This window comes from Anser brachyrhynchus (assembly GCF_964034855.1).
Source record: "Anser brachyrhynchus genome assembly, chromosome: 8".
NCBI lineage: Eukaryota > Metazoa > Chordata > Aves > Anseriformes > Anatidae > Anser > Anser brachyrhynchus.
The window spans coordinates 17,118,760-17,137,804 of NC_137702.1; the positions used below are offsets into that span (position 1 = coordinate 17,118,760).

At 36.5% G+C, this 19,045-nt stretch overlaps 1 protein-coding gene across 1 annotated transcript in view; it reads right to left on the reverse strand.

Annotated features, from left to right (window-relative positions):
- Window positions 1-19,045, reverse strand: part of EDEM3 (ER degradation enhancing alpha-mannosidase like protein 3) — a 33,298-nt gene that overhangs the window by 12,763 nt on the left and 1,490 nt on the right. Inside the window, exons 2-14 of the mRNA XM_080602320.1 lie at window positions 17,967-18,012; window positions 14,272-14,372; window positions 11,446-11,485; window positions 9,935-10,047; window positions 9,023-9,176; window positions 7,713-7,847; window positions 5,993-6,098; window positions 5,297-5,394; window positions 3,861-3,986; window positions 3,218-3,301; window positions 1,639-1,722; window positions 969-1,093; window positions 288-453 (exon numbers count right to left, since the gene is read on the reverse strand). Coding sequence (XP_080458446.1) covers window positions 288-453; window positions 969-1,093; window positions 1,639-1,722; window positions 3,218-3,301; window positions 3,861-3,986; window positions 5,297-5,394; window positions 5,993-6,098; window positions 7,713-7,847; window positions 9,023-9,176; window positions 9,935-10,047; window positions 11,446-11,485; window positions 14,272-14,372; window positions 17,967-18,012 — 1,378 coding nt within the window. The remainder of the gene's footprint in view (window positions 1-287; window positions 454-968; window positions 1,094-1,638; window positions 1,723-3,217; window positions 3,302-3,860; window positions 3,987-5,296; window positions 5,395-5,992; window positions 6,099-7,712; window positions 7,848-9,022; window positions 9,177-9,934; window positions 10,048-11,445; window positions 11,486-14,271; window positions 14,373-17,966; window positions 18,013-19,045) is intronic.

Genomic DNA, 19,045 nt, shown 5'->3' on the forward strand with positions numbered 1-19,045 from the left:
GATAAAAATATCAAAGCATGTGATTTTAAAATTTATACAACCCGAGACAGAGAATGATCCTTTTTAAATATCGCTAATAATCCACAACCTTTTTCTCAAGACTGAGTGGTGCAGAATCTGATTATGGAAACATTATTCAGATGCACGTGACTGTCAGCGTTAATATGATGAAACAGTTCAGACAAAACAGACTGTCAAAACTAGCATACTACAAACTACGATTTTTCTTCCATTTCCTCTCAAAAAAGGAACTGATCTACAGCACCATTAAACCTGAGGTTACTTACTGTATTTTTTTTAGATATGGTTTGGTTTGTAGTGGAAAGCCAAAGTGGTAATAGATGAGCTTCTGTAGTGAATATATAATCTTCTATGTCAAAAATCATGTCTTCCTTATCAGCAAACAGCAGGTAAAGATATTTAAACATTTCAGCCAGAAAGAAAGAGTCCATTCTATGGAAAAAACAAAAACAAAAACAGATGCCCTTTAAGATACACATTGTTCTAAAATGTCAGTAAAAGAAATACTCACATTGCTCCATCTCTGAAGTCTTCATGACTATTATTATTGAACTTTACTCCATTAGAAGAAAACTACATTTGGAATGAAATGATTCAGCATATTCAATACAAAACAGCATTACATGAAAGCAAATATTATTATTATATTTTTAGAAACTTCTAGATTTGAAGTATATTTTGTTTGAAAGTAACCAATCTATTGCTCTGAATCTCATGAAAGTGTGCTATAAAATTAAGGGTTATTAAACTAAAAACATTCTTATGTAAAAGAATCTGTAAAACTATGGAAATAGTTCACAGACTATGACAAGTATGGATAATTTCAGACCTGGTTATCAACCTGAAGACAGCTACAAGAGTCAATTAACTCAATTTTATCAACAGGGTAAATAGACTTTTTTTCCCCATACAATTTCATAGAAAAAAAATACTGCAAAAGCTTTCACCTGTCCTCATGGCTTCCTGTACGAACATCCTTCATTGCTGCAAACCCACAAGGTACTCTTGCATACTTGTTTAAGTTTTCAATGAGTGTTTTTCCTACTTCTAGATAGTAAGGGTCTCCAGTAGCCTATTAAAAAAAAACAAAAAACCAACCTTTAGGCATACTCAGACTTCACAATTAGCTGCTTTCATTTCTCTGTTGTAATATATTGTTTTCATAGCTTCTTAGATGCCAGTAAGGCCTAATTTATCAATAGGAGCTAAACAGTCACAAATAGGACCTCTGAGGTACAACACTGTCACCTTTTGCAGAAACACAGATAAGCACATGAAAGTATTTACAGAAACCCAAGACATTAGGCATTACTCTGCAAGGTACAAGTAGCTTTTGTTCTTAAGTCTCTACACAATCTAAGAGATCAGCAAATCCTAAATATCTTTGAAAATATGGGCTTTTGTCACTTAATGACTTTTTTTTTTTATTCTAGGCATATAAAATTCCTAGAACAATTTTTGATACCAATAATACTTCTGTCCTCTCTATATACAGAACTGGTTCCGGTAGATAAAATAAGCTGGAGATAGGCTACTCATTCTGTAACTGAATTACAATGCCAACAAAATTCTAGGTGCAAGAAAAAGCAAACAAAAAAGGAATGAAACTGATCTTACCTTATACAAGAAATAAGTGCTTTCGGCAAATTCAGGCCTTAAAGGATGCTGAGCCCAATGAACTCTGAAGTCTGTTGTGAAAGCCTGAGGAAGAAGAAAAAAACAATGCGAGATAAAAACAAACATGGATTTACTTTGAATTCTGTGTTAACCATATTACAACAGCTGAAGTATACCAGTGGAGGACTGATGCCCAACATCAATCTCAGAAGGCCACAAGAACCTCGTTTTAGTTAGTTCAACTTGAGACCAAAACCTAAAACAGTGCTGTAGCACATTTAGTACAAGAAAGATTTAAGCTGTGTCAGCACAGTAGTCCTGACACCATCCAGCCTCTTAGAAATGTCCAGCAAGTGGAGTCCCGCAGGGCTTTCAGGAGGCAAAAGGTGCCAGATGAGAATTTGTGCTCCAGCCCCAGGAGGGAGCACACAGCCACCCAGTGCTCCCACCTGCACCAGCACACTGCTACAAGCCAACCACAGTAGCCTGGTGCAGGGTTGCTATGAAGAGACCAACCAGAGCTTCAAGAAGTACCATTTCTGCAAACATACATACCACCTGACACTTCCAGTGCATTAAATTGTCATTTCAGACTGACAGATTGTAAGCAGCTGTTTGACATAAAAAATACCACAGACCAGAAGTCAGTTATCTAAAAATTTCCTAGTCTGTGTATTCGCTCTCAACATGCACTGGCAGAAGTCGCTTCTGTGATGACTTACACACACTACTAGTCTCTGATAGAGTTTAAATCAAGTCTTTGCTGAAGGGGATACAATATCGGCTTAAATACCACTAAAAGATCTTTCAAAATCTCCTTTGTGAATACAAAGCACTAAAGAAAAAAAAAAAAAACGAACCACAAAAACCTAAGGAAGAAAATCATATCATTTCAAAAGTACTCAAAAAAATCATTCCAGTGACTGGAGAGCATCTTCTGGTCTCTGTTTCCACAGTAACGTTAACTAAAATATCCTCTCAAAGAAGTAAACTAGCACCAGATGAAAGTCAAAATTACCAAGAGTCAGAAGCTCTCTCATACGTTCTGGGTCATCACAGAATGACATACTTCAACAGGTAAGCAAGATTTTCTGTGCAGAATTAAATCACTCAGACTGCACTTGCAGTATCTACAGACAAGTTCTTGTTCCTACTTTCAGGAACATTATGAGATTTCAGAACACTCTCTGAACAATTCAGCCTTCAATTTCCTTCTTTGGGTTAATGAAGATGACTGATTTTTAGTATTAATGCTACTATGTTACTAAGCAGCTACAACCACATGTGTTTATATAAACTTTGCATATTGAAATGAGTCAAAATCAATTTTGAAAGGCTGAAATATAAAGTCTAAGCAACTGTTACTTATTATTACTGTACTAATTACAGCCTAACTGAAGGAAAAATTTCGTATCCCTATTGTCATACATATAGAACTGTAAACTGTGTAAGAATGCTGTGGAAGCGTGCCTTTGGTTTTAGCGACACATAACCTACTATTTTTTCAAATGTATGTCTGATACTGCTCAATGTAAGGTAAGAATCAATTTACATGATTAAAAAAAAAAAACTACCTTACCTCAGGAAGGAAGTTATGCTTTTTTATAACCTGATACAGCATCTCATGAGTTTCAATAGCAGGTCGAATATCACCCTTCAACACCTAAAATTCAATAATAAAATTAACACAAACTTACCATGCATGCAAATAATACTCAAAGTTAGGCACACTTGCTGTGTAAAGCCACACACAAATTTCTACATTCCCAGCAGATACACATTGTATTACCTTATTTCAGAGTACGTCACAGATATTTCATAAGAGCTTTTTAAGCAAAATCAGTGAGGTCATTAAGACTACTGCCTGTGTAGAGAAACAATCACTACCATTTACAGATAAGCTTGGTGGAAACATGATTTAGTTCATCTTAAAGGTGTAACTTGCACACAAGCTAGAAAACTTGTCTCTAGATTATTGAAAAGGCAGCTTAATTCAAGTGTTTTCATGACTAGGAGTGAAGGAAGTGAATCATATGAACATACTTTTCTGGATGCAAGTCAACCTGCATCATAGCATATAAATAAAAGGAGTGAGTACAGAAATTCCAAATGATTTTTTTTGAAAACCAAGTTACTAAGCTTGACTTGTCGATTACATATCCAGTCTATTTAACGGCCTATTACTTATAAAAATTAATCTGCACATGGGTTTTAAACCTTACCTGCAATCCTGGAAAGAAAGCTAACAAAGAGTCCATCCAGGTCCTAGCATTTAGCATTGGTTTATGAATATGAACATCAAGAAGGAGAGGTGGTTGGCTAATGTATCTCATTATGGCATCGTAGTGCTGACAAATAAAATAAATTTGTTACTTTTCTGTTATCAATGTGTTTTACAAGACAGATTTAGATCACGAGCCTATGGCATTCTATTTCAACGGAAGGACCAGTACTACACACTCAATCGTTATTGCATTTGGCAATACAGAGTAGTTTCTAGCTTGGCAAACCAAAAGGATATCAGCTACCACAATGCTCCACAGTACTGTACATGCTATACAAGTCACATTTTCCAAGTAACACACATAAAAAGGTATACTCAAAAGCCATGAGTATACTCAACAAGGAACTATCAGAGTTAAAGATTCAGTCTAAACAACTGCACCTTAAGTGCATGCTAAACAAAGCTGAAATTGCTTTCTCTGAATAAAAGAGAATTCTAAGGCAAGTACAACTCAGGAGGAGAAGGGGAAAAGCAGGCTTAAAAAAACAAAACCAAAGCAACTGGACTTAATTGCTGAAAACAACTTAAAAAACCCCTAGCTCACTTGACAGCTTTCTGATTTCCAATCCTATTCTTTTCAAGATAGCTGTCTTACTTGTTTACAGAAGCACAGAGGGTAAATCATGAGCATGAGCCAAAACAATAGAAAGCACAGTTAACAGATATAATTGAAGATAAATATAATAATGGCGGCTTTAAAAGGTGAGTATAAAATAAGCATTACACCTCAAGCTTTGCAACAGACCTTTAGCTACTGATTTTATCCAATTTAAGTACTGTGTATGATATAAAAGTCATGCTGTATAAATCATTTTATGATATAAAATGTTTTATTGGACATTGCTATTTTCAAAAGAAAGAATAATCTTTTATGAAAGAATAACAATGCTGACAAAATTACTTAGTAATCTTACAAAATAATGTAATCTAATCTTCAGTTTATAAGCATACATAAATGTATACTAGGCCTTGGGATCTGCAAATGCAATGCAAGATTGATCTTGATTTTCAGATCTCCATTGCTTCAGGACAGTTCTTAACAAGAAACTCTTTTGTTGTTTTTCAGAAATCTTTGCAGCACTACACTCTCAAGGTGATCTTGAAATACAGCTCTCCTCTACTAGAAACACGGTAAAAGGTCCAGGAGAAGATTCCAGCCTTCACTGAATGGTGTTAAAATAGCTGCTGAGGTGATAGTTCACCCAAGTTTAGCAAAAACTCACATCAAAAAGAAGTTGCATTGCAGACATCCAAAATCTCAGATTCTGCTAAAGATCTCTTCCTAGGCTTCACAGGCTAACAGCTGACTGACAATACAATTAGTCCTACATTAGTCTTACAGGAGGAACAAATCCGAGCAAGGTGTTAACTTACTGTGTTAAATCTTTCCAGGAAACTGTCATCTCCCAGCAAGACATAGGCTTTTAATAAATATTCATAATATGAATCTATTCCTGCTCCAACTCCACTATCTAGAAACAACAGAAAATGAAATGGTGATTTTTGTTTAAGTAACTACATAGGTGTTTTCACATGACTTCATTTTGATTTTAAAGGCTCTTTCAGTAAAAGGAAAAATGGGCTCTAACTAGAATTAAAGCACAGATGGATGCAGATACACAATACTGTTCATCTATACTAAAGGTTTTGCAATATCAATGCACATAATAATATGAACAAACATGCATTTAAGCCAGCTGCACTTTTCTCATATGAAAATATTCCTACTGACAGCCATATACAAACACAGTCTTATTTATATTTTCACTTTGTATTTATAGTAGAATCTCTCGGAATTTATCCCAAGGCATTCCACTCTCGGTATTAAAGTGAATCAGCGAATGCTTTCTTTACACTGAAAAAAAATAGTTTCTCAACAAAAATACTCTTTTAGAGGAAAGCCAGGCTTCATTTGTTTCTCCAGCTCTCAAGTACGTAATACCACTTGCCTATCCTATTAACGTTTTAAAAATAGTCTACATAAAGGCAGAAGGGGAAAGAAACATTAAGATTTTTTCCTTGCCCCAAACCACCTGTAATCACTGATTCTTGAGTAAGAATATCACACACCTTTGCGAACCCAGTCTCCAGTGTGAATATTAATAGTAACGCCCACTAAATTACTGCTGCGCTGCCTCTTTTCCCAAATGAAGTCAAGTGCTTTCCGTGCATACTCCTGTAAAAACAAAAAAAACTCATTAAAGGAAATTGTAACTCATTGAAGGAAACTATAAAGACTGTTTATTCTTTTGTCTGTTAAAATTAAGATGTTATGAAGTAGTTTCATGTCTAACAAAATTGTAAAACTCTGTATTAGATTACACACACTTAAGTAGAAGAATGTTTAGTCCACACTTCACATAAATAATTATTCTACTGCTGATTAGAAAGAGCGGTGCTTGTGTATGCAACTATTTGCCAGTATGTTCTTAGGCAAGTCACAAACAATCTTCTACACATTTACTACTGTGAAATGGTGCCTACAGACAGGACAGTGTAACCTCATTCAAAAATATTTCAAGAAACATAATGGCCTTCTAATCAAAATTGTTATGTCTTTTCAGACACAAATTATACGCATTAGTACACAAATTATACGCATTCTTTACATACATGCAAAGTAATTTGAAGATAACAACACACCCTACAAAAATGGCTCTAGATCACCAACCCCATACACTGGATTTTGGGGGGGGGAGTACGACCAAAACACTAAACAGAGGCTCAGCTTTGCTTTCATGAAATCAAATGCCATATTGAAAGATCACAAAAAAATTCTAACCTGAAAGAGCTTGCTTTATTTAGTATCTTAAAATATATATATATATACACACACACACACACATATATACACTATATATATATATACACACACATACACACAAACATTTTCATTTATCTTTCTGTTGTCCTTATACCCCTGGACAGGTGTTGTACAACTTCAGTGGGGCTACACTAATTGAGGCACTTTTGAAAATATACTCTTCAATGTACAGCAGAATGCCATGGTACTGATAGTTTTATGATTTTCTCTCTTTATAAAAGGGAGTTATAATAGTTTTACTATTTTAATCTTTCCTGCTTTGTGACAAAGAAAATGGAAAAAATGTCATGAAGACCAGGTTCACCCTAAAAATCCAAAGTAGAATTTTCTTCCCATATTAAAAGCTTCGGTATTATCTAATAGCAACTGCCATATATTGTCATTGCTTAGTATTCTTCAACTCACTGAATTTCTAAAGAGACTACAAACTAAACTGAGCAAGAGATGCTAAGCAGTAGACAGTAAGTCTCAAAAAAAATGGAAAAAAATTAAAATCAGTGAGCACACTATCTATACAGGCACTGGGAGATAGTTTTAAGAGTGTCAGTAGAATATTTATTACTAGCAGAGATACATGGCAAAATAATTACAAGCATGATTTATTTTTCTTCCTTAAGTTGCATATTGAGGTACAAATATCTCTTGGACCTCAAGGAAAAGGACCACTTTTCCTTTTTCTAGTCCTGACCCCTCTACCCAAAAACTATGCAAATGATATGCTTTAGCTAGAGTCTTCAACATATTTGTTTACTTCTGTATTACTGAAATTGCTTTCAAACAAAATCGGTTCCTGTATGTTCAAAAAAAAAAAAGGGAACGCTTTTAGAAAAAGCGCACAAACAAATCTGAACACATGCAAACTTCTTGTGCAAAACAGTCAGGATATGCATCCATTCAAAATTATTTTTTCAAAATTACAGAAAACTAATGAATACCTAATATGAAAAAAGACGATACAAAACAAACCTCAAATATAGATGTTCCCGTGAATCGGCTTAATGCAGCAAACTCAAGGATCAAGGTACCAGCACAAGCCGTACAGGTGTCAGTTTCTGTTCCTGTTCGTGCTTCTGGATGTCTTACACCAAATTTTAAGTTAACCTAGAGAAAAGTAGAGGTTATTACCTTTATTTTTACTAGCTGTAAGAATTTATACTCCCATGTAGAGAAAATTCATACTCCCATCTGTACAGCAACTAGATCATCTGTGCTTTTTCCAAGACAGAAAGATCACTCCCTCCCCTCCTCGACCAATTCGGTTTTGCTCTGCTTCACCATATACTGTCACCTCAAACACGCATATAAAATTTCCAGAATTACCTAAGGCAAAACTAGGACTGGCCCCAAAACCTGTTGCTTGGTTCACTAGACATTTGAATAAAAAGAATACCACCCCGAAAATAAAATTCTAGCATCTTATTAACCTTCAAACCAGAAACTCAACAACGTCGGAAGTGCTCGTGGAAATTAAGCTTTGTAGACATCTCAATATTCCTGGCTCCAGGGAATATACCAGGCAGATGGACCTGCTTTTGTACCAGGCACAACATAGCTTTCTGCACTCTAGAGAGGGCCATCTCACCAGAAGATGGAGAAACACTGAACATTTTGAATTAGACATTTTCAGTAGAGCCTGAGTCTTTAACTCACAGGAAAGTTTCCAATCAAAGCTACATGCCACAGTATGTAGCAGGAGTATGTGGTGTCAAAGCTACATACTGAATGAATGATACACACAGAATATTTTCCTGTCATTCAGAGAATATGTACCACACTTTGTTTGAATACGACGACAGACTTTATTTTAAATGAATATTTTTAGATTACAGCTTTCCAGTTACATTTGCCCTCTTTAAAAAAAAATTCGGATGTAGCCCATGAAGATTAATCAGTTCTGTGCTATGCTGCATGTGCTTGCAAGTTGATCTTTCACTGACTGAGAGATATGTACCAAAACAAAAATTACTCTCAGATACTTGATAGTGCCTGTAGGAGCAAGAGATCAGCAGACAGTGATTAGCCAAGATTTCTGCTGTTATTATTTACCCATGACAATGTGTATAAGAATTGGCAGAGCTGGAAATGCAGGGATTCAGAGCATTAAAAGCTGTATTTTAAAAATAGTAGGTAGCATGTATTGGAAACAAGCAATTTACAAGTTTCTGATTTTCAGTACGCTTAAATATACACGTGAAGTCAGAAACTGAGATTAAAACGCAACAACAAAAATTTTCTTCATGGAAATACTTCTCAATTGCAGAAACCACAGAACTTACTCTTGGATAAGGGAGACCACTAGTGGTGTTAAAAGCAGGTAGAAGCTTGTAGCCTAGTTCCTTCGCCATGTGCAGAAGTTCACCATTGTACCACTGCATATGTTCACCTTTTTCTTTCAGCATAATTGCCACCGAATGCCCACCTAGGAGACCTCTAAACACAAGAGAAAATATCCACAGCTCGACAGATATCTCAACAGATATATCTATCTCACCAGCAATGCAAAAATTTCTATCATGTAAATGACCATATGTAAATAACTGTGCTATGTTCACATCGCTGTAGTTTTCAGAAATGCTTAGCAGATGCAACTCCAACCAAAATCAAGATGAGGTGTTGGTAATTTGGAAGCAATTCTTATTGCTGAGGACTCAGCCCCACGTTACAGACAAATCATGGATTCATAAAGAAAAACAGCTTTTTCTGACCATCAAAATTTGGTAAGAGAAACAAATAGCACTTCTAAAACTGCATATAATAGCTTAAAATTAACCTGCTCTGACGCTGCTATGAGCAGGAAGTTGGACTGGAGACCTCCAGAGGTCCCTTCCAACCTGAAATAATTTACTACTCTTAAGTGTTGAAATATTCTCTCTCTTAAATCAAGTATTGAGCAGTGCAACCTTTAAGACTATTTCCATTAAAAAACACTGCTACCTCAGCACACACAGGCTTTTTTTAATTACAGAAGCTGCATCTGCAGAAGTCAGATGGGGTCGACTTGATTCAGAACCACTGCATCAATTCCTGCCTAGCATTTTAAAACCTTTTTTAGGGCAAGTGTTGAATTATGCTAACTGACAAAGGACCAACTGTTTTAAATGAAGTGAAATAGCACATAAAGGTATGCCTTCAGGATATTTAGCTAAAATGGGGTTTTAAAGAATTTTGAAGACATGAAAGTTACTCACCCAAGGACTCTTATGTTGGTTTCAAAGACAGATACAACTATGTCGTTATCTAAGTTAACATCCTTTATTACTTTTTTTACAGCCTCTTCAAACTCTTTGGTTTTATTTAACACCTGGAATACAAACATAACCAAACATTTAGGTTCCACCACAGCTAATACAGTCACACTCAGGTGTGGAAGAACAAGAGCAACAGTTTAAAAAAAAATTTCCAATGTCTTAGACTGATATTCTGGTCCTGCAGGGACATACTCTGATACACTGTGAACAGACATTAGTAATATTTTTCTCGTGAGATGCGTGGAAGAGAATCAAAGGTCTACGTAAAGAAAAAGTCACCAACAGTACACCTCAACAAATAGCCAGGGATTTGTTTGTTCCTTCCCCTACTCCCACCCCACAACTTCAGCGCAACAGGCTCAGCAGGCTGGATCTGCACTAGCAGGGTAAGCGGTGGCCGGACTGCTGCGGTGCCTCCGATTTCACAGAAGTCTCCTACCCATGGTGTAAGGAGCCATGTCCTGAGCTCAGTGAACGGCCCCAGCAGCCTTCCTCCTCCCAGCAGTTTTCTTCTTTTGCCTGAAGAACAGTCCCAGCATTTCGTACAGATTTTCTTTCACACTGACTTTCTTTTAATCGATCTTCCAGAACTTATGTACCTTTTCCAATTTGTTACCGTAAGTACCTTTAAATCCCACATGTATTAATCCTGCCCTAAGAAAATAATAAATAAACCCTAACAATCCATCTGGGTGTTCATGTAGAGACTGGGAGTAACAGATTCCACATTTTTAACATTTGTGATTCAAAACCAGTCAAGGGTCATCTCACAGCACATCGTAAAAAGAGAACAGCTGTCAGAGGAAGAACATTATATGATTCACACAACAAAGAAGTGCAGTTAAGATTTTCAAAGCTTTAGTGCTGTTTACCAGGAGATATGAATGGCTGAATTTCTAATTTCCAAAATTTATTTTATCATGACAATATATTCCAAAAAGGGATTGAAAACTAATGGAAAGTAGTTTATTAACAACCGGCATCTCTTAAGAGATTCTGGCAACTTTTCCTGGCAAATACGTTAAGGGCTGAATTTCTTAAATATACATTTAAATATCTGCAAATTCATCCATGAAACAAGCACACGCAATTTAAAAATAAATAATTCAGTAGATACTAAGAGGTGTTCACTTATATGTCAGCATGTTGCCATAGATTATAACTGAAAAAATCTCACATACATTTTTGTTAAATTAGAGCACAAGAAAAGACAAAGCATCAGTGAAATACAGAAGTGTTCCAACATTCTTCTTGCAATGAATTCTGAACACCATCGTCACAGCACTTGGAAGTTCTTAGAAGCAATAGCCACTTCCAACAGATGGCTAAAGATTAAAAAGGTGATGAATGATATACATTTTTTAGATTCCTTTTTTGCTTAAAAAATGTAAGTCTGAACAGCTGAAGATCATTTTTTGTTTTATAAAAGTTTACCAATAAATTAAACCTACCACAAGAGTGTCCAAGGTATCAATTAAGGTCAGTGAAAACCTATAAAATAAAATTTAAAACAGATTCATTATAGACCTGTATGTTTCAAAATTAAATCATATAATCATATTTAATAGTAACTAAGACCATGGAAGAAACTGAATTGTCACCAGCTACTAAAAAACTGTGCATGTTTAACATCAAAATTAATATCCTGCTGATACTAAGTTTCTTCCCTTTTCAGTGACCAGAATGACTGAAACAAAACTATGATTATAAAGATTCCTTTATTTACTGCAAAACTTTCAAAGGTATTGTAAGCAAATTAAGTTTTTATTTCTAGTCTCCAATCAAATCTACTGAGAAGAGACCCAACAGAACATTCAAGTCTCTTTCATCACCTTTCAAGTCCCCATCCCCCCTTTTTAAATGAAGAATGTTGACTTATTAAATGCAATAACAGAGTTTGTTTATTTACGAAAATCAAAAAGCCAGTCCAAGCTGAATTTCTCCTATCAGAAATTGTTCCAAATTTCTATTTCAGGAAAAGCTGCAATTTATTGCAATCAAATTCAGTGTTACAACTTACTGATGAAAGAATAAAGAAAGTGCTGTTATTTTGTTACGAAACTTCTGCATGGGATGTAACGGAACAGGAAAAGGTACAAAATGGAGCAGCAAGGGCTGAAAGTACATAGCAACTTCTGTACCACAAACAAGGACACAGATTCCCACTCTTCAGCCTGCAGAAGCGTCATTATACAAAGATTTCAAAATTGCACATGGTATGAAAGTGAGAAAAAGCAAGCATCAAGTCACTGAACTTGTTGCCAAAGGTAGCTTCAGGAAAGCCAAATACTTCCACAGATCCAAAAAGTGATTAGACAAAATCTGTGGGATAAATACCTACACATGTCATTACGAGACAACACCTGGTGCCCAGCTACAGTTGGATGCATACAGTTTGAACAGCAGTATTGCAGTAAGGTTTGTCCCAATCACGTATTGTTCTCTATGACTGTTCTAGTGCATACTAAGATGGATGAGCACTTGGCCTAACCCAATAAAATCGCTCTTATGTTAACTAATTCGTAACATGCGTGGAAAAGAATACGCAGAGTAAGCAGCACTAAAATTGAAAACTTGGGAAACAATCACAACTGCCTATTGAAGAACACATGTAAAGAATTTAAGCACAGTGCCTCAAATTTTGGGCACTGTAGGCAACACATGACTGTGCATGAGGATAATTAGCATTGCAGTTAAGTGGTCGTATACTGTCACTTTTTCAGTTTAATTCATAAAGATATAATGACATTTCACGGGTGTCATTCTACAAGAGAAAGAGACTAACTAGTGGCTATGCAGAACTGAGTAACAAATACGGAACCTTTTCCACAAAAAAAAAAAAAGGGGGAAAGTTGTGTATTACACAGCTGTAGAGAAGGCTGCTGTACAAGTACACTCCCCAGCCCTACAGCAAAGTACAACTGACCTAGCTGTCTCATCCTGTAATTTATTTTTTTAAACTACATTCTGATTGCAAAGAATGGTGTAGAACATGACTGATGAGCCAGCTGGCAAGAAAAAGTGTTATATATCAAATCTGAAATACAAACACTGCTGATTATTAGGACCATAAAAAACATGCATACAGAAAAATAAGTACCCAAGCTATTCAACGCACCGATGAGGCTGAAAGGTATTTTCACTCAAACAATAGTATGTTACTATATAAATAAAGGTCATTAAAAAATGGATGACCAGATTAAAAATACAATTTCTTGACATTTCTTTCTTATCAGTCATCTCTCTCAATACCTCCAAGGTCAATCTTTTTAATTTTAAACAGATGGCGAGATTATACAGGAATCTCTAGATTAATGAAGTTTTCTACATTACCAAAAATAACATGCTCAATATCATATAATGTATTAGATGAGGTACTTAAGACAAGCACTTCACCTTTGATTAATGCTATTCTGCTCAGGGACACTAAGCAGTGACATCAATAAAATCAGTGTCTGCTATTTTTTTTTTTAATTATTTGCTCTAGGAACATGAAGTGCACACATACAGACATTTGTAGAAAAAAATACATTCAGAGTCATTCAATTTTGGCTTTGCCCAATTTAAATTGGAGAAAAACTGTACCTTAAATCTACATGTTGTTTGACAAAGGATTAGTAATTTATATTACAAGTTATCTTAAGAGAAAAATTGTGAAGAATTTCTAGGTCTGAAATAACGGTTTATACTCAGGCCAGGGCCTCAGGCTACCATGCATGTGATGATCATTTGACTAATTAAGTTTTCAGAGAGCTTTCTGCGTAAAAAAAGCATTTTATATATCACTTATAAGGCCAGCAGAGTGGATAACATTCTACTGCTCTGTGCAGCTGATAACTAAACCTTATAAACCCTATTTAGGGGTCAAGTTCACTAACACCATAGATGGGAGCTCACTTTAGAAGGCTCTGCTACAGAAAATACTTGCAGAATGAATTTTAAAAGTTATCTTTGTATCTTATTCCCCTGTCAATGCTCTCTTCCTGACTAAGATAACGTTTCACATCAGTTAACATCATAGGAGAAAATAAAAAAATGTAATTATTTCTGCCTAACTGGGAAGAAAGGTAAACAATTACAGTTTTCTAATATTTTTTTTCCTCCCCTTCAAAGCAGAACTTTTGAGACAAATTACTGATTTATGTGCACCCACAGAATTGTTTTCAATAATACTAAGCTTCTGGATGTGTCAACTGAAGAGACAAGTTTTACAAGCTGCAAATTGTACGTAGATTCCTAGCTGTTTACATATGACAGTAAGTGTTTCAAATACTGACTTTCCCAAGGCATCGTCCACGTCCCCTCGACTTGGTTCCTGACCCCGTACTCGTCCACGACAAGTTAAAGGCATGAGTTCATCAGCTGGATATGCATGCTCCTGTAGGGAAACAAAACAACCGAATTAAGTTATAACTGTTACAGCCATTCCTGGAAATTTTCAGAGCTTGTTAAAAGGAAGCCCAATGCGGCTGTGCTTCAGTAAAACCTGCACGACTAGCCAAAAATGATTAAACCGAACAGTGCAGTAGGACCTCTCTACAACCTCCCATAGAAGTCTGGAACAAATAATGGCACATCAAAAAAAAAAAAACAACCCCAAAAGCCATAGCCCCACCAATTACGAGTAATAATGCAGATGTTATTGAGTGACTGATATTTCATGGAAAAATCAGGAGAATTAGACCTTAAATCACTTTGGAAACTTTGCCAAGTGAACACCAGTGATTCAGGGTCACAATCAGTACCTGATATGAGAACTCACTTGGAAGGTAAAACAGTAATTTGGTAAATCACTACACAAATCAGAACAAGAGATAACATTCACAAAAAAGCTTACCAAAACTAACCCATTTACAAATTCAGCGAAGTTTAAGAGCGAGGCATTGCTAGATTTTTGGGAAAAACAATGGTTTCCCTCGTGCTTCTAGAAAAGCACAAGCAAGCTGTATTGTAACCTGATTTCTTGTCTCTAAGGCAGAAATAACAGCAGTGGCACTGTTGCCAAAGTCAGGCCCACTGAATAAAACCAATTTCTACTTTCAGTCAAGTCAGTGCAAGTTTTGTAGGTTTAAACTGCCACCAAAATGGGGTATCAGCTGAAATAAACACAAACGTGTACAACTCATCATTGTGCAATAGATGTTTACTGAAAAATCACAAAAGTGGACAATGACATTCAGAAAGATGAAACTTAAATATATGTAAATCCAAAAACATGCATGGAAATGCTTCTCCATTAGAAGCCCAACACAAGCGAATCGGGACAGAGCTTCTCCCTCTTGATTCCATCAGGAAGCTGGATGGGGTACCGTGCTGTGCTATTTTACTTTCAGCATGGCTAATTAACATGTGGCAGGTTAAAAAAGTTCAATTACTGCAGCTGAAACTGCAAGTAAACACATTGCAAGTCTTTCCAAATATACAGTACAAAAAATAATCTATATTCAAACACGAAATAGGCAAAGAAGGAACATTCTTCTATAAATAAACAGCTCTTACAGCAACTTCTTTTGAAACTGATGGTTTGTTTCCCCATCTACCACCCGGGTATTTCGGTCTTTGCATGACTTTGTTCTCCTCAAGTTCAACTGCAAAAGCCAGAATCTGGATCATTTTAATACAGCTCAGACGTTTCTACATATCTGTGCGAAGTATTCAGATAAACAGATTAAAGAAGTACACGACAAGAGCCATGTCAAAACTAAGATCTCTGGCTTAAATTACGGAGAGAAAAGGTGGCAGAAAAAGAAGAAAACAGACTTTTTATCTTACAGTATCATAATGAACTAGAACAGTTTTGAAAAAATAAAAGCTTGTGTAGTCTCTATCTAGAGCAGGAAAGGCTAATACAACAAGTGGTTTCCCAACTTTTAACTTCTCCCCTTCAGGTAACCTCAAAGGAAACAGAAAGACATATTTAATATAAAATATGGCACATGTTACATACCGTAAACATGCCTCAGACAAATATTATATGAATGTAGCTTGAGGGATACTCTGGAATTCCTACACATTCTGATAGAAGCACTGATCAGATTTCTCACTATCTGGACTGTAAATTCAGTACAGCATGGTACTTGAACAAAGCAAGAAGACGCACTGCTACTAGTGCTGCAAAGCAAGAAATACCTCCACACCTGAAGTGACTGACATTTTCACATTTTCTTTCTGACAGTCAAGAAGAAAACATCCCAATTATTATAAATATTGTTGAAGGACTGAAAATAACAGCAGCTTTTTATTCAAAGCTCCTGTTCATATCTGAAAAAAAACAACCAACTGGGCAAGGGGGTTTCCCCTTTGCACGCAAGCATAAATTTTCAGTCTTTTAGCTGTTCAATTCTAAAATAAGTATTAATAGAAACAGAAAATCAGAACTTTTCACCTGGCTGTTTCAAAAGCAGCTGCAAAACCACTTTATTTTCTTGCTGTCAGAATCGAGCCTCATACCCTAATCTTTTCTTCAGCATTGAACAAACAAGCCACATCTCTGTTTGTTCAGTGTTCCAGCATACGTGGCAAATAAATATCCTTCTGGCTTCAAAGTTTCCAGGATAGCCAAAGTCATTCTTCTTCTGAACCCAGAATTTTCTTGTGTCAGATGCAGCAAGACACCTACCTGTTTCTAGTCGATCACAACGAACAATAGGAGCACAGATCCTTTATACAGCCAACTTTTTATCCGATTTTGCCAAATCCTTAACAGTTTTTACTTCTGAATGTCATGAGAAAACCAAGCCAAGTGGTTTTAACAGAACCAGGTCTCAAGTAACTAGTTACAAATCAACACCAAAATGCCAGATGTTTAACTACTGAGGTGTCAAAAGCAGGAGCTCAGAAGTTCAGAAGGAAACTGTACCCGTTTTGAAAATACTCTTGGCGTTCATTAATTCTGTACCACTCATGCAGTGTATAAATTTGTAACTCACAAGCTCCCCCCCCCCCCCCCCCCTTTGTTTTAAATGGCAAAATCATGATATAGAAGTTGGGACACGTGGCAAGATACTGTCAAAAAACTGTCGAGTTTGTCCTGCAGGAACTGGTGCAACTTAAAAGAGAGGTTTCTGTAACAGCCACAAAGAACATACAAAAAGATTGTTTCGTAAAACTATGCAAGAATACATATTTTATATTACTCACATTTGCAGCTTCTCCTCAGAATTATTTAGAGTATATTTGAAAGTAACTATCACTTGAGGAGTCAGTCCACTGAGTAATTCTTTATTCTGCAACACATCTAGCCTAAGCTAACCTACTTCAAAGTTGATTAGATTGCAAAATGGCTTCACATACCCAGAACGTGAGGACACCTAAACAGAAAAATTACGAGCCATATTAGAAGAAACCACGGTAAGCGTGGCTCGCTGCCGTATGACGGCCACATACCCAGAAGAGGGTACAATGCACAAACAAGACACCTAATCCTCTTTTTGTTCTGCTATGTTCTACAAAACGTACTTGTTTGTAAAAAACAAAACCTACCAAACTGTATCTAGCATGTCTTCCTGCAAGAAAAATACTTTAATTAATTTTACCCACAAAATAAATAGGATCGTTTTGTATTCTCCAGAATCAGATGATAACAGATTTTCTCAAGCTTCCTGTTTTCACTGTTTTTAAGAGTCTGGAATTACAGACCCAAGAGTTTAATGAAGATGAAAACTGCTCATAACCTGATGGGAGAGAAACCAGTCTGAGGAAGCATCAGGCAGAGATTGACAGAGTTACAGCTAGCAATTCCTAGCTACCATTCTGAAATCCATTGTAACTCTCCTGACACCGCTCCTCCTGAAAGTAAGATTTGTTCAATTCCTGTTCAAGGGTACACAGATGCTCTTATTTATTTTAGCTTTATTTTCCCCCAATACCTTCCTGCTATTTCTCTAGAACGTCAAGTACTGTACCCTGCTTTCTCTTCCAGGTCAGCAATAACAATTCCAAGAACAATTCAACAAACAGGTATTTTCCTTACCATATAATTGCTGTACGCATGATCAAACATTTCCAGCACTTGGTTTCTAAAAAACAAAAACAAAAATTAAAAAGAACAGCATTGGGGGTCTGCATCACAACGCCCTTTACCATGCTATCTTAGAACACCAAGATGTGCTACCGTAATCTCAGTCTCAGGAACAGCTCCTCTACTAGCGTACTCTACTCAAGTAAATGAAATAAGGCAAAACAGTTTTCCCTGATCTGGCTGCTATTTGGCTTTTCCTTTGCCTAACACAAAATTAAGTATTTGGCATGTGGGGACTCTCTTTCAGCCTCCTGTGCTTCCTCTTCGATAGCTGTAGATGTCACTAACATGTTAAAGCCAGAGGCAGGACACGTTCCTTGCTCAGCAAAAACCAGCACATAGAGTTATGTTCATCTTCTAATCACCCCCACTAAAACCAACTGACACAGCGTTAAATTCCGATCTGTGATTCAGATAAGTGATGAGATACACATCTTCCTTGAATTAGGAGTCTTGGCAAGCACACAGTAAAGAAAATCCTCACAGATACATTTATTGTACGTGTTTGAGAAGCAGTCAAGGTGAGCAGCACTGCCACATAAAACAGTGCTGTCTTCCCAAGAGCGCACCGCTTCCATTTCTACCTAACTGTTTTACTGAGTTGAGTACCTAGCCACGCTTACAACAGAGCATGCTAATTTCTAAGCTAACAGCTATATAACTCACAGTCTCCGATGATAAAACCAAACCCAAGAGACAGGAACAGCACAATTATACTCCAAATAACTGATTTAGTTCAATGACTTGAAACTAAGCAGTAGTTTTCACTCATCTGGTGTACCAAGCCATCAAAAGAAAGGACAGGATACTTTTTCCTGGTACTTAGGAGGCTTCATCCAGCCCGCAGTGCCCGCACCTGCGGCTGCACTCAAGCACCAGCTCCAGCTGCACCAGGCACACCATGCTGACCTGCGATTTAGCACACACGAAGCTTCTCACAGCCTTTAGTTCTCTACATGCAACTTGCTTTTACAGGACACTTTCAGAAAGGACTTCTGTGACTGACACGACCTTGTCCTGGAACAGAGGCA